Here is a 15,985-nt window from a genome sequence, read left to right as displayed (position 1 = left end):
TAAATTGCACTTTGATAAACGAGATTGAGACAAAGTATTCCTCAAAGAGGGTATTGAGATTGCAGTGAGTGTTCATTCCACAGAGCTTTTTGATTTTATAGGATGACAGTGAAATGCTGTGAAGTACAGCTGAGATGCAGCAAATAAATCAGTGAAAACATTCAGGTGAAATACCACTTAATGCCTTATGGGTTTTAAGTAGGATTTTGTAATCAATATATGCATTTAGAAGGAGACAGTTTTGATCTTCCATGAATCCTGCAGCTGCTGTGTTTTAAAGAAGTCCTGTTTCTAAATGTAGGATTCAGACAAACTCACACTGGCCTGTTCAATTATGAAGTAACTAAAAGGTAGAAGTGCTGTGTCTTGTCTTGTCAAATATTTATGACTAATCCTAATAATAATAAATGTTTCTTCCCTGTTTGTGACCTTTAATGTTATTTAGTGTTAAACAGGGAAAGGGTGCAGATTATAGCTGACAAAAATATCCAAAAAACAGTGTGACATTAATGATATTGATAGCAACAGCAAATGCTAAACTTTAGATTTCCTCCTGTTTTGTGCCTTTGACTTCATTGCAGTTCCAGTGGATGTCTTCTCTCCGAACTCTGAGTGGAGCGGCTTCTATGAGTACCTTGGGAAGAGACAGGCCACTGCCTTTACAGTTACTGGGTTCAATGATACCAGTGGTCGAGTCAACATCACATTACTGGAAGCCAGCGGCGTGTCCATCAGATTGTCAGGTAAAACAAGAAAGGAAGCACTCAAAGCAAAATTTATTATTCACGTTCATAAATTTGCTTTGAGTGTTGTTAGAGAGGAGCTAGTGCTCTACTTTCAGACTGTGTGAAACACATTAATGCAGTTTTATACATAAAACAGAACCAAGAAACACTTGAGTCAGTTTGTTGCTTCAGTTAAACAAAGGCTGATGTAAGTATTACAAGTCATAAATTATATTTGAAATACGCCGATGTGCAATAGTCTTGAGCCACCCCTTATTTCTTTTCATTTTGTTTCCAAGGAGCCCGGCCTTGTGTTTTGTTTTTTTAAATGGTCTTTCACCGGACCATTTCCAGAAGAATGTTTATTTATTTATTTATTTTAAAGTCACTTAGGACTGGCTGACAATTCATTCAAGCACAAAGGAGGCACCTTACTTAAGGGATAAACCACAGTTTTATATACACATAACAGAAACAAAAAGTCCATTTTAAATAGCATCTTTAGACACTTTGTTACTAGCAACCTGTTGCAAAAGCACATAATTTGTTCCCTTTTCTTTAGTTGAATCTGTGAAAAATAACAAAAAGTAACACAGTTCAACAGGCATAAAATAGTATTTTTGCAATAACAAAGTGATTCCCAAAGAGCTGCTGCCACAAATTTGGCAAATCTCAACATGGTGTGCAGTATGTCCTTAAAACAACAAGGAACCAGGACAAACAGAGCACAAAAGAAGAACGTGAAGGACCAAATAATTTTGTCTACAGCAGATGAACATTATTTGAAAGTCATGTCCTTAAGGAATAGGAAAAAAAAATAGAGCAAAACCCTGACACAGGACCAGAGAGATACATGCGGCCGTTCAGTGGATCAGAAATGGTTTCGTGGAAGTATGCCTGTCAAGAATCGACCATGCAGTAATGCCTGGAAAGCCACTGATTGGCAAGAGCTTAATTTTTCATCATAACAGTGATCCCACTCACACTTCCAATATAGTAAACGCATACTTGCATTAAAAAAACCACAATGGAACACTGAGTCATGGATTGTCTTCCTCAAACCCCGGACCTATTGAAGCAGTGTGGGATCATCTTTGCAGAGAATGGAACAAAAGGCAGCCAACATCCAAAGAAGACCTTTGGAATGTCCTTTAAGAAACTTGGAGAACTATTCCTGGCTGTGTTGAAGAATAAAGGTGGTCATACCAAATAGTGATTATCACGCTCTTAAGTTTTTGTCTCCCTTTTTTGCCTGTTATTTCCAATTATGTTTACATTGGACCCATTTTCCCAGCAAAATATAAAGAAATACAGAGTGACAAAATCTCATCAAATATAGAAAAAAGTTTTAAAAAATTACTTGATTTTATACGATGTGAAGGTCTGAACTTTCTCATAGCACTGACTTTGTTGTCAGTGAGGTAAGATTTGCATATATTAAATGTAGTGTAAATATCACAGAAGCAGCGCTGCTATAGGTGCAAATACACAGCAGGTTATTAAAGATCTGATTTTCTTTGCACAATATTAGCAAAGCATCCTTGCTATCTATGTTAAATCTGGCACGTTCCTTTATATTGCACATTTTTCTAAACACTGTTCTGTTTAATTTTTACGAACCATAGATTTATGTGTTAAAAAAATTACTAGTTGGTAAAAAATGGAATTTAACTGTCAGCCAGTCGAGTATCTTCATCTTAGATTTCTGATGTCTCACTTAAATGGACTTGTCATATTAAACAGCAGCAGTTTTGTGTTGTGTAGTTAACCAAGTAGAGACGTGTAGCTGAAGGGTAAATGTCACTTTTTCCTTTCGTAATGTGTCATGTGCCTGGTGAAGAAAATAGAGTATGATCATTAAACAGTGTCAAAGTGTCTTCTTCTTCCTGTTTGCTTATCAACTTTTCTGTCAGTCTTTTCACTTCTCAATTTCCAGTTGCACCTTTGCCTCTGTGTCTTTCTCTTTGCATTTCTAACCGCTTTCTAACGTTCGAACCGCTAACAAAAAAAACAAGGTGCTAGCCAAGCTATTTGTATATTTAACTGTTCTCTATCTCTATCCAGGTACCTACAAGGCAGAGGAAAACCAGCTGCTATTGAAGGTCTACCAGGTGAAAGGGCCAACAGAGCACTACTACAGCAAGTTTAAGAATGACAACTGGGCCATGGATGGATATGTAAGAAAACTTCCTCTTCTTTTCCCGTATCAAGCATTTTTTGCTTCTTGTCAAAGAGGTGCGTTGTGATGTGGATATATATAATATAATAATACAGATATAAAGATTTCGTTGTTCTGAATCCACCAAGTAAGCATCAGTCATCTAGAGTCAGGTACTGGCAACACATTTCTTTTTGTGGATATTCCGTATCATAGCAACCAAAGCTGCACTCTTAAGCACTCCCAGCTGGGCATTTTAAGAGGAGTGCCTGTACCACCCATTATAGCATATTTCAGAACAAATCCTTGCATTTATAATTGTGGAAACTGACTTTGTGCAATGCTTCACAAAATGATGGTGTCACTTTACTGCTCAGTAAACAGCTGCCTGTCTGTCATACAGGCAGGAATGAATCAGTCAGTGTGGGAGTGAATTTGGACATGGCTTGTTGTCACCATGAGATGCCCAGGCATGTGTATAACTCCAGAAGTTAATATCCTCAACACGATATTGTTCCAGCATGTAACTCTCCACAGGATCACAAATCTGGAGCTGAGTTATTCAATAATTATTCCGCATTTTCTCCATGTATCCCAAATTTCTTTTTGACACGTAACGTTGTATACATTAGTTTCCAACTGCTTTGGTTAAGAAAACCAGACAAATGATGAAAAAAAAAGCCCACTTTTTCATTATGTGATGCAAATGTGAAGAAATATGCAACCTCAAAATTGATATTCAAAGCTGGGACTTTTTTGGTCTACATATTGTATCGCTGAGAAATTTGACAGACAGCTGGTCATGTTTGACATGTTGACAGAGAGGAGAAGTGAAAAACTGAGTAACTGTGTGTAGGAACTGTAAAAGATTGTTGTAGACACACATGAAGGAAAGAAGTGTCAGAAAGAATGAAGGAAGGAATGATGGACGCACAGACAGACAGCTAATCTGGATGCAAATGAAAGAAAGTGATGACGTGGCTCGGTGAGATTCCGATTCCCGAAAAAGACAATCTTACAGTCAGAAGATGAAATTTTGATTGTTGCTCTCGGAATAAAGCAGTCCTCAAATTCTGAACTAGATGAACAGTGGAGCAAAGGGGGTTGATAGAGAGCGGAATATGGAGCACAGTGTAGAGGACGTGGTATTCATCCATCAACCCATTTTCAGGTTGCAGGAGGGCTTCGGCCTGTCTCACCTGTCAAAGAAGCACCCGGGACAGGTGCCACTCCATCACAGGGCTAACAAAGACACACACTCTCACATTCACACCTACAGCAAATTTAGAATTGCCAGTTAACCTACCGGCAACACTTCGGACTGAGGAAGGAAGCTGGAGTACATGGAGGAACTCTATGAATAAACAGGCTTCAGTTCAATTCAGTTTTGTCATGCCATTGTATTATAAGGTAAAAGACTTGCAGTAATAGAGAGAAAATCCCAAGAACCAAACAGCTCACTTTATGCTAGCAGCTGGCGAGAGTGGGAAGGAAAAACTCCCTTTGAACAGGAAGAAAGGGAGGGACAGCCATCTGCAGCAACCACTTTTTTTCAGGACATTGTGCTTATGTAACAAAATTGCATGAAGGGTTTACATCTAAATAAATGTGTTCAAGTCACCATTTTGGCAAGATTTATAGAGAAGAATTTTCACCACCAGATTCAAACCCATAAATTTCTTGCTGTGAGAAGATAGTGTTAAATACTGAACCATTATACTGTCAAGGGTAGTACATCAAAAGTATACCCAACATGAAACTGTTTATTGAATTTATTACATTAATGCAATTTATAAAAACAACACTTTAAATAATTGATCATGCAAATTGTGGCTGCATGCAGTATACTGTATATTACATTAACAGTATACTTCACAGTACTGTAAGTTCCTATTAAATTGTACTTCTGTTTTTCAGGTTACTGCTGAATCGGACCAGAAGACGTTTGTCTACCAGGGCCATATACACAGTAAAGATTTTGGCAAGTTCTATCTGACAAGACAAGGTGGGCATTTTTGTAATGTCACCATCAGTATTAACATTATGGAAGCACTAAAAGATTTAATATTAATGAGGTCTTTTTATCAGTTAAATCTGCTACTACTACTACACATTTATACTAATATATATATATATATATATATATATATATATGTCACGGTCTGGAGGGCAGACCGTGGGGATGTGGGGAAAGGAGGACCCAAAACGCAGACTCTGCGATGCAAACAGTGCTCTTTATTTACAGTGGAAAGCTGTAAACACAATAACTCCCCGTTGCTCCCTCGAACCCCATGTGCGTGCTTCCCTCCGACGTCTGTGCTCGTGCTCCCCGCTGTTGTGTTATTGCACACCCTGTGCGTGCTGCCCTTCTGGTCCCTCGTTTCACCTGCAGGACAATACAGAAGCAGCCGTTAACACCGAACCCGCGCGCACACACACACGATCCGCACTTCCTAATGACACACACGATCCGCACTTCCTAATGCCACACACTGACTTGGAGTCTTAGCTTAATGATCCCGCGCCGGTGGGAGCTCCAACTCTCTCCTAAGTAGCTCCCCGACGAGCCCTGATCACCAACAGGTGTGGCATGAACTTCAGGTGTGGCCAGTCCTTCCGCAGGGCCACACCCCTCAGGCCTGCAGGTGGCTGAGCTCCATCCTCCAGCCACACCCGCAGACATACACACCCATACCCTGCCTATACATATGAGTGGGACACAGACTAACACAGCACAGTGCAGAAAAACACACACATCACCAAAATAATAATAACAACAATATCAACGGGAGGTGAGTCAAAACTGCTCAGGGACCCCGAGTCCTCCAGAGCTGGGTCCGTGACAATATATATATATATATAATGTTCTTCCTCTACACAATTTTTTTTGCACATGTCGAGGAGCGTGTCAGGCTACATTTCACTGTGTGTTATACTTGTATAACTATGCATGTGACAAATAAAGAACCTTGAACCTTGAAATCATATAAAATAAATGTCGCTTAAGCCTAAATGGACATAGGAGAGAAACTAACAATGCAGAAAGCTTCTTTTAACCATGCACAAGGAGGTGTTTGTGTGCAGGGGTTTATGCATGTGTTGGTTTATCTGTGTCTTTGTCCCTAGACCCTGTAACCATGCCGATGGACCCATCAAACCCTTACACAAACAGCAGCTCTGTGGCAGCAGCCATCTTAGTTCCTTTCTTTGCCCTTATCCTCTCCGGATTTGCCTTCTACCTCTACAAGCACAGGTAAGCTATATCATCAACATCAGTCCTTCAAGGAAAAACAGACGAGCAGCAGAGTAGAATACAAAGCAGGTGTTCTGGCTTTTCTTCAATCTCCATACTTCTCATTCTAAATGGGCTGACACCAAAACTTAACCATGCATCTTTTGAGACTCACAAAGTACAACCAGTCCTAAAAAGATTAATTATACATTTTTGAAAGCAATCCGTTTATGCGTTCTTTGTCCCTAATTGAGTTGAGAAGGTGGCAGTTTGATACATTTTAGCACAGACAGGTTTACAGACATTTGAAAAATGTAATTATAGCTTTTAAACTCTAAGCCCACGTAGGTTAAATCTGATTGACCTCAGATATTAATTATTGTTCCTAGAAAGTTCACAGCAGGCTTACAGTGATTTAAGATGCCAGATAATTCAGGACTATACTGAGGGTAAAATGTCATCTCGATGTTTTCTGTTTAAGACTTGTGTGAGGTTTTACAGTTTGAGGACATTGCCGTAGTCAGTCAAAGTTTTACAAAGTCATCTTTTGCAGCTAGACTATGGACGCTAACACACATTAATCTGTTGGCTTGTCATTTATGGTAGCTCTGTGCTACAGCTTTTAGTATGCAATGAGCCTTGTAGAGTCTATTTAGACCTATTTTAGCTTGCACAATAGTTGCATGTATTTTGCTATGCTTTAGTTAACATTGGGTGAAGGCTCGTATGCCAACGGATGTGCACAGGGTCATGCAGATTTGCACAGACAAACAGCACATTTTGCATAATATGCACTCATTAGTCTTCTAGCCTAGTGACTCTATCATTGCATCATATTTGTTATACAACCTGATTGCCAGTTAGAAATGTGCAATGCTGGTTGATGTATATTAAAGCTGATGGTTGTATGCAGGACATTGTCTGCTGACACAGATGACAATGAGAGACCAAAAGATACCTGGGGGCCTGGCGGCAGGTAAGACTGGCACCTGTCATCCATCTGGTTCAAACAACAACCAGACCTCCGCCCGCCGCCACATCCTCCGTCAAACTTCTCATCTATTATTTTTAGTTTTCAGACTTTTCTTTGTGCTGTTTAGTAAGGCTGCATGGTTACCCCAAAATGTTGCTCTGAAGTGAGGGAAATAAATTGAAAACGAAATCAATTAGAACCAAAATAAGTTTCACTTCAGAAGTTATTGGAATAACAGGACTCTCCTTATTCACTATAGGTGATTTTGGGGGAGCCTTTATTTTCTCCCTTCCAAAGAAACAAAGAAATGTTTTTTTTTAAAATAGTGCAGCCCTACTTTGTTAAAACAGCAGTCATTTAAAGTTTGTAAAAAAGGGCATTTTATTTTGTCTTTGATCTCATTGTCATCCTTCTGTCAGCATCATGTCATCAAGAAGAAGTGCAGTATATGACCTGATAGAAATGGGTCGATCAAAGCACGTGAAATGTTTGCTTTTTAAAATTGCTTGTCTTTTATTACCTATAATGGAAAAAAAATCCTCACTAAAACAGTAGCAGGATGGAAAAGTTAGCGTGGCGAGCCTATCATCATGCCTAGCCGACATAATGGCAAGCCAACAGAAGATAATGTACAGTACAGAGAATGTATGGTAGTAGCTTATACTACTAGCTTATGCACTAAAACTAAGGTGTGAGTGGGTGACACTAGAGTTTTCTTGCTCTGGCCCATATGTCTGCACAGTATCTATAATACTGTCAAAGCAATTATGGTTGCCATTTTTCATTCTACCAATAAAATTAAACTATTGCACCTACAGCCATGACCAGTGCAGCGATTTAAGCTACTGCCACGCAGGGAGGTCTGCAGTGTGTGTTACTGTGTGCAGTTTTGTAAAGTAATGGGTTGAGCATGTAGGGTAGGCTTAGTGGTTCCCCAGGGTTGGATTTCTACCCGTGCGCACACACACGTACATACACTCTTAATGAGGTCAGAGTCAAACAGCGTTTTTGCTGCAGTGCTCCTCCCTGCTAATAGTTCCACAGGGTCTGGGAGTAAGTGATTACATCTAACTGGATTATAGGACCTGATTATCCAAAAATTTAATCGGCGACAAACAGTCAAATTAGAGGGAGGTTGTCATATAGTATATCCTTTTGAACCCCTGCAGTAACTTTCTTTTAAAAAAAAAAATCAAGCAGGCTGAGTAATAATAAATTTGCATATTTTTGAACCGGTGCTATTGGATGATGGCAGTTTGCATGCTGATATGCTCATAAAAGAGCAGTGGATGGGCACTGGGCAGCCAAACTACTCAAACCAGAGTGTTATGGTACATGCTCTCATTCCTGCTGTAAATTTTCACTGCAATTTGTAGATTTTTACAAGAAAATTCCTATTACAAAGTTTGCTCCTTTAACCTTAAGGGTAAAGTTTCAGACCAACATGCATAACAAGCCAGCTGACATGACAGAGAGAAGTCATTTCTTTTTTCTTTTAAATTTCATTTTACAGCTATATTTGGCAAAAATAAATATGGTAAATAAAAAGTTAATTCTTAACCATTACACTTAGATGACTTTCTCTTAAGTAGTGAAACTCGGCCATTCTGCTGTCCATTAATTGTTTTCTTTTTGGGGTTTTTTGAAGTTAAAATCCTCAATAGGGCATAAAACTGAATTAATACAGCAATAGTCTTTTTTTTTAACAGCTAACTTTTCGCTCCCAAGAAAAGCTAAGCGTTCTCACCTTGACTTCAGAGAAGAGCTGCTACTTTGCACAAAGTGTTTCTTTCAAAATTCAAATATAAAATGCATTCAGAAACATACCACAGACACTTAAATAGCGCGCAAGTCCGTGAAAGGAGCATGGTGGATCTTTGTCCGATCCTTGGCTGGTCCCCTGCTGGTATGTGGCCATAATGAGATCCCCTGCGAGCAATGTAGTCAGTGCAGCCACAAGTGGTAACGCCCTTAAGTAGTATGTAGGGAAAAAAAATTATATCTCATGTTTCCACCAGGGGGAGCAGCCATAATGGAACATAATTTATTTACTTCCTGCTATATTCATGCATTTTAAATTCGCTCAGGGCTTCTATGTACCTTTCTGTAAAACATCAATGTATATATTTGTTTTCAACAAATATAAGAGTTTGTTCAGGTTGAGCCAGAAGACAAACAGTGACAGAGTTGTTGCTGATGAATGTTTCTGAACATAAATGCTAAAAATGTGTTTTTTTAATAGAATTGCAAATATTTGTATATAAAAACTAAAATCTAAGCTTAAATGTGAGATAAATATTAACGAGTGCTTTCAGAGAATATTTTAAATGTGTGTTCAAAAGGGCAAGTGACAGAGAGCACTCCCATTGTGTACCAGTTTGTGTACAGTATGAAATCCAGCACAAGCAGAGCCACCTGATTCTCTAGCATTTTTGGCTCTGGTTCAATTCAGTACTACTACTACTGAGTGTAGTGTATCAGTCACTAAACCTTGAGGCTCAATAACTGATGGCTGGTTTGATTGTTTTTTGTTCTAAATGTTGGACAGTCTGTGTGCAAAAACGTTTTCTTAGGTAAACAGTTTCACAGGCCTGTGTAAATTCTTCCTGGATTGAAAATATGACTGTTGTGCTGTTTTACTGCATAGTTTACTTTCCCATTTGTGTTTCAGTTCCCGTCCACTTTCGGTTGTAGTGTATTTTTTGTTCCTGACCATTTAATAAAGTTTAAAAAAGTAGCTCTGTGTAACTCATGCAATGGCATTTTTCTTTTCTCTTTTAGGACACGTCCAAAGGTCCAGTTCAATGGCTATGTTGGCCACGAGAGCTCCAATGGTCAGGCATCATTTGAAAATCCAATGTATGACACCAACATGAAACCCACTGAGGCTAAGGCAGTTCGATTTGATACCACACTCAATACCGTCTGCACTGTGGTATAGTCCAGCTATCATGCCACTGCCCATACAGTGGTTCAGTCCAGCATCCATTGCTGTAGTCTGCAGTGTGGTTTAACCAAACAAAAACAAAAGGACTAACTTAGGATTTGGACTCGTCACCATGAGCAGTCGCTGTGTAGCACGCTGGTCCTCGTACAGCATCATCTGCACAGTGATGCAGCTCTACTCCACTTCCTACCTGAACAAGGATAATACCCCCCTGTAGTCTGAAAGAGGAAAAAGGGAGAAATCAGTTGGAACCTATAAGCATGGGAGGAGACAATGACGTCATCAAGTAACACAATGTCTGTCGTTCAGGAGATCCAATGCTATAATTCAGACATTAGGGAAAAACACAGATTTAGGATACAATTAATTAAATTCCCTGAAAGAACATGTTTGTCCAGTTTTGGCTGATGTGCTTTTTCGCAACCTTCTTATAGAAAGAGTTTTATATGGCCAGTGTCATATGGGCCTCTGAAATCCCCTCTACAATTAAACTTGTTCATGCTGATCTAGCCCGGTGCCCCTTACGAACTCCCCTGCTGCAGGCCAGGAATGGGTTTGACTCATTTGAGGTTCAGACCTCAGGGGAAACTCATCCACCCTCCAGACATTAGATGGTTCATATATGTAGATATACCTCTTTCTGGATTTCCTTTATATGGGACTTGACAGGACTATACCCTGAGATGTAATGACACTTTAACAGAGTCTATTCAAAAAATAACAGTGATTGCACAGACTGCTGTAAGACCGACAAAACATACTGACATAATAACACTCTCATTCAGTCCTGGACACTGGAATGAAATTAGTGTTAATTGTGATGGACGAGTGCTAATCAAGCCAGGGTCAAGTAGAAGCTGCAGTGAAGTTTTGACGATGTTTTAGCCTATTTGGAGATCTGAACGAGTTGGGTTCAATATAGCAGGACAATCACAGAGTTAGTAAAGTTTAGTTGTCAGTTAATTATGGGTTTCTGTAATTGTCTTTACCTTATTTCGCCTTTTCTAATAATGTCTACAAACAGTAGATAGCAACTTATTAGGCTAAAACATACCAAATCAGGCTTGTTCAAACAAAGTTCAGTATCAGAACCTGTGGACTTATTTTAGATGTCAATTGAACATTTTCAAATATGATTATATAAAGGTACAAAATACATGCAGTCAACTTAATACAATATTCCACAGTAGCATTAGGCAAGCTGAGATAAACCAGAAAACCAGACATTTGAGTTGCCCGGTTGGTGTACGCAGTGGACTGGTTTCCAGAGGCCTGTCTAATACAATCAAGGAGTCAGACAACTGATTCTCGTTCTTAAACTAGCCAGGATTCTGTGCTTGGTGGCTGAACAAGTGGAAGCCTGGAGGCAATAAGCTGTCAGGATCGTCGACTGCTGCAATCAGCTGTAGCCAAATCCAGGAAATGAATTGTCTTCTCATAGCTCTGATCGGGACTATCAGTCAGGAAATGACTGATTTTATATACTCTCCAGCCACAAAATCAGAAATAGATGAACTGATTGACAGATTCTTTGACTGACAGACGCAAACAAAAGGACAGATAGACACCTCTGTCAGTCGTGCTGGAAGGAGGACATGTTGCTGTGGAAGCAGAGGCAAATAGCCTCTTATTGTCTCTTCTGGCATTTTTCTTCAGTGAAGATATTGATGAACAGACTCGTATGTTCAAAACCCCAGTGGCCCCATGGGACTTCCCAAACCACTGCTGCCGGGGACCCCAAAATATAAACTTTATATAAACCGCACAAATTTTGCACTAGTGTGTTTTTCTGACTGGGTTATGAAAAAAAATGAATAATTTTTGGGTCTGAAATGGGTTTGGAAAATGAGTAATTAAAAAATAGCATTTTATTCAAAAACTTCTATCTTTAAAAAGATGACAAAAATGATTAAATACAGGGTTACAGAGTGTTTGTATATACACATTTATATTTCACACTCCCTGTAAGCAGAAGGTGTGACCACATGCTATACTGTTGTTTATTTTGTTGCCATGACAACACGCTAGCCAACCAGAAAGTTGAGAATAGTTTACCTGTAGACCTCCAAGCAGGAAAGGAAATGTTGTCCTGCCATTTAGAAACGTTGCTGTTTCTGAAAGCTCATACTGAAAATTGTTAGTAATATCTAACACTTTAAATACAATCTTTCAAAACGATTTTATAATGTGCAGTTTGGTCCCAGTGAAACATTGGTGCCACGTTACTGATATGGAATGCACATGGCCCAAGACCAGAAGGCTCTGTAGCAGGAGAGCATCACCGGTAGTCATTTTACCAATAATCAGTGATATTGGGGAGGCGTTTGTGCAGAACTCAAAGGAGACCAGAAGGCAATACCCACCCCAGTCACTGCCTCTTTATCCTGCTGCCATCTGGCCAGTGATACAGAAGTATTCAGTGCTACATCACCAGACTTTGAAGCAGTTTCTATCTTCAGACTCCCCATTCAGTGAGAAAAACTACTTATTTAAACTATCAAATCTGTCAGCTTTTTATAACGTGAGAATGTGAGGACTACATGTACAATTTTGTACGTGAACTTTGTGTTGCTCGAATATTTACAGTGTTAGATATATAGTATATCGAATTCAGAGGATTCTACTGCTACAGTTGTAGCCGTTGATTGTGTGAGCTTTCAGGAATAACAAGTGACTGTTTCTGTAACGCTCTTTAAAAACGCTCTTTCGACACACATTGTCATGCATTGTTTCGACACATCAAATATCTGATGCACATTATCTTGTTTGAACACACCTTTTTAAAGAGCGCACAACCTATTTGCGTTGAGAATTGGTAATTTACCACAGAGGACAAAAAGATACAGCATGAAGACAACATGCACAATTATTGTTGTCGATAGTTATCGTCCCCTGAGCCCCTCCATTGTTTGAGAAATACCTCGTGTGCAGAGAGTTAGTTACGTCCTGCTTATCAATGCTGGAACCTCACTGCAACAAATATACAAGCTTAGTGAGTGCGACCCCAGTCGGCTTAATTTCCTGCTATTTTAAATCAAAACGCTGTTCTAGCATCAATCGGTTTTCAGGATTCAAAAAAGGTCCGATAGTTTCAAGTCGCTTACCAAGCTTGTTATTTCTCGCAGTGTCCTCTCAAAATATTTTTATTTTTCGAAAGATGCTGCACTTGGTTTAAATCACAGATGTTAACTGCTTTTATCGTCTGTCGTTGTCTTTAGGTCTGTTTCCTGTTCCACACTCCATGCACAACATTGAGTCATTGTTTTTATACGTCAAGAATTTGCTTTAACCTTACGCAATTTTTTTTTTAATTGTCCAAAATTTCATTTTATTCATGTTTCCCATGTCCATGGTATGTATGTGTTCATCTACACCTATTCATTCATTCACACAGTATGAAATGGTGAGTAGATAATGATAATAATACCCTAAAAACCATGTTATAGTGAGTCTGGCAAAGGTTAATTTAACTCAAATGTGTAGATTTTCACTATAAGCTAAATACAGGGATTTAAAAAAGCGTTCAGCATGAGGAGGTTGTCACAGCCACCTGTTATGAGATAAGGAAGAATAAATTAACAGCAAATGGGGAGGAAGGGGGGGTGTTTAGATTTTCAGCTCCAGTAATTGAATGTGTCTGTACACACAACCCTAAATGCTGGAAAAGTGAGCTGGAACAATAATCATTATGTATGGAGGAATTATACCTCATTGTCAGCCTGTCATTTATAGCTTCGGTATCAGGGTCATGGTCAGACAGCCAAAAATAGCACCAATGCGATGCAGACAAAATACACAGACGAGTGTAGTGGCTAAAGTAATAGCAATAACCACAAGTCAGAAGATGCATATCTAAAGTCTCTTCACAGGAATAAACAAGACTTCTGTAAACAAAAATAGAGCATCTGTTCACACCTCGTGAGCCTCCACTCTCTTTTTTTACTGTTAGAGTGCACCCCGTGACTCTGTTTTAATTGATTTAATTAATTCAGTTGAGAGTTCCTATGGAGTCAAGAGTGCATAATAGAGCCTGAGAATTAGCAGCTCCAAGGTTTCCACCGGCATAATAAAAGGTCTCGTTTTTAACAATTAATGGCAGAGATTTGATCTCCTTGTGTGCCCGAAAGAGAAAATTCAGACTCTGCGTTGTCTCTATTCTGGTGTTTTGGTCACAGCGGAACCTTACTGTCCCCACAGAAGTTCAGCCAAACGCAAACTGCACATATCAAAACTGCAGCAGGATTCTCAAGTTATAATGTTTCTGGGGCCTCACATGCGTGTCTGACCTCTGCTGACCCTTCAAGGTTTCTCCAACAGTCAGCTTCATAGTTACATATGCCATCATCAGCTGTTTCTTTCAGTAAGTGTTTTCACTCCTTGCATTCATACACTGAGAGTAAGCGTATATTCACACAAAGATAAATTTACATTAACAATGTCACAGTAGTGGTGCAGACAGTGTTGAAGTACTATTTTACAGCCAAGCACAATAAATATTTTATAAATAGCCTGTATTTGTATAGTGCTTTTCTAGTCCCTAAGGACCCCAAAGCGCTTTACACAACCTGTCATCTACCCATTCATTCACACACTGGTGATGGCAAGCTACATTGTAGCCACAGCCACCCTGGGGTGCACTGACAGAGGCGAGGCTGCCGGCACTGGCGCCACCGGGCCCTCTGACCACCACCAGTAGGCAACGGGTGAAGTGTCTTGCCCAAGGACACAATGACCGAGACTGTCCAAGCTGGGGCTCGAACCGGCAACCTTCCAATTACAAGGCGAACTCCCAACTCTTGAGCCACGATCGCCCCTTATAAAAGCATCTATTTCAATAAAAAGTCCTCAACATTGTGGTAAAAATAGGTTCTGTAGAAAGTGAAGAAGAGAGATCTGGAGATAAAAAGACACCTCCCATGATTCTCTTTAAAAAAAATAACTCATAATCTTAACCACATTATTGGTTAAGAGCATACATGACAACAATGCTTATCTACATGGTAATATTTATAAGCCATGTGCAGTGATTTACTGTATCAGAAACTGATAGAGCCAAACCTTACAACAATCCTTGTCTGGTATAGCTAAGACTAATTTTCTCCCCAGTGCCCTGCCAAAGGAAGGCACTGGGGAGAAAAGCAGCCTTAGCTGTGCACATGGCAGCTTACAGTGACTTTAAAAACGGATTAACAGCAGTGCTACTATTCTCTATCACTCAACCTTTTTAAAATGAGCAAAACGAAATTCAGCTGAACGTGACAGAGAAGTGCCACAAGATGCCTTGAAAATCTGGACGATGTCCTCTTCACTTGAGGCCTTTTTTTTTTTCTTTTTTTTAGCAGAATTAGTCAGGACGTTTTAAAGTTTGTCCTTAATTTGGCAGCAGTCTTCGCTGTTTAAAGCAGCGACAGCTGGCCGCAAGATTTAAGAAAGGAACTACAGACTACATTTTAAAATGCCAAGGTTATTTTTACTTCTTCAGTTAGGACTTCTCGCAGCTTGGGGAGAGGTTTGATTTGTCCGTCACTTTTTCTAGATCGGTATTGTCGGCAGTCCTTGATGAAACAAGGGACTCAAAGCCACAATGAGCTTTGGGAGGAGGGAAAAAAATCACTGCTGGAAATTCATTGCCAGATGGAAATCTGACCTTGTTGTGTATCTCTTTTCTCAAACAATATTAGTCTTACTTACACACATATAGTCTAAATATCTGGCTTGTTTTTGTTTCACTTTTTATGCTAATCAAACTAAATATTAAGTATAGTTTATATTTGTTTTGCATCTTTTTCTCAACAGTTTGGTGAGGACAAACTTCTCATGCTGTGTGCTGATGTTAGAGCTAAAATCTACTACCTGCTCTGGATTGAATATTACATTATTTCCACTATTTAACCAAAAGGATAATTATGGCATTGCCAGCTCATGGCTGTGTGAGCCTCACATATCGTTA

The 15,985-nt window shown here is 39.4% G+C and overlaps 1 protein-coding gene across 3 annotated transcripts in view; it reads left to right on the top strand.

The window, feature by feature from the left end:
- The window catches only part of LOC113023905 (CUB and sushi domain-containing protein 1), a 435,654-nt gene extending 425,234 nt beyond the window's left edge, over positions 1-10,420 (top strand). For 2 of the 3 annotated variants that reach the window (XM_026170386.1, XM_026170368.1), the window contains 6 exons: positions 582-743; positions 2,790-2,902; positions 4,801-4,888; positions 6,010-6,136; positions 7,029-7,091; positions 9,870-10,420. In XM_026170386.1, the coding sequence (XP_026026171.1) occupies positions 582-743; positions 2,790-2,902; positions 4,801-4,888; positions 6,010-6,136; positions 7,029-7,091; positions 9,870-10,029 (713 nt within the window). In that variant the 3' untranslated portion in view covers positions 10,030-10,420. The remainder of the gene's footprint in view (positions 1-581; positions 744-2,789; positions 2,903-4,800; positions 4,889-6,009; positions 6,137-7,028; positions 7,092-9,869) is intronic. The other variant, XM_026170376.1, reaches the window with a different exon arrangement.
- Positions 10,421-15,985: the final 5,565 nt, after the last annotated feature.

Source organism: Astatotilapia calliptera, chromosome 1 (assembly GCF_900246225.1).
Source record: "Astatotilapia calliptera chromosome 1, fAstCal1.2, whole genome shotgun sequence".
NCBI classification, from domain to species: Eukaryota; Metazoa; Chordata; class Actinopteri; order Cichliformes; family Cichlidae; genus Astatotilapia; species Astatotilapia calliptera.
This window is presented reverse-complemented; position numbering and strand designations above follow the sequence as displayed.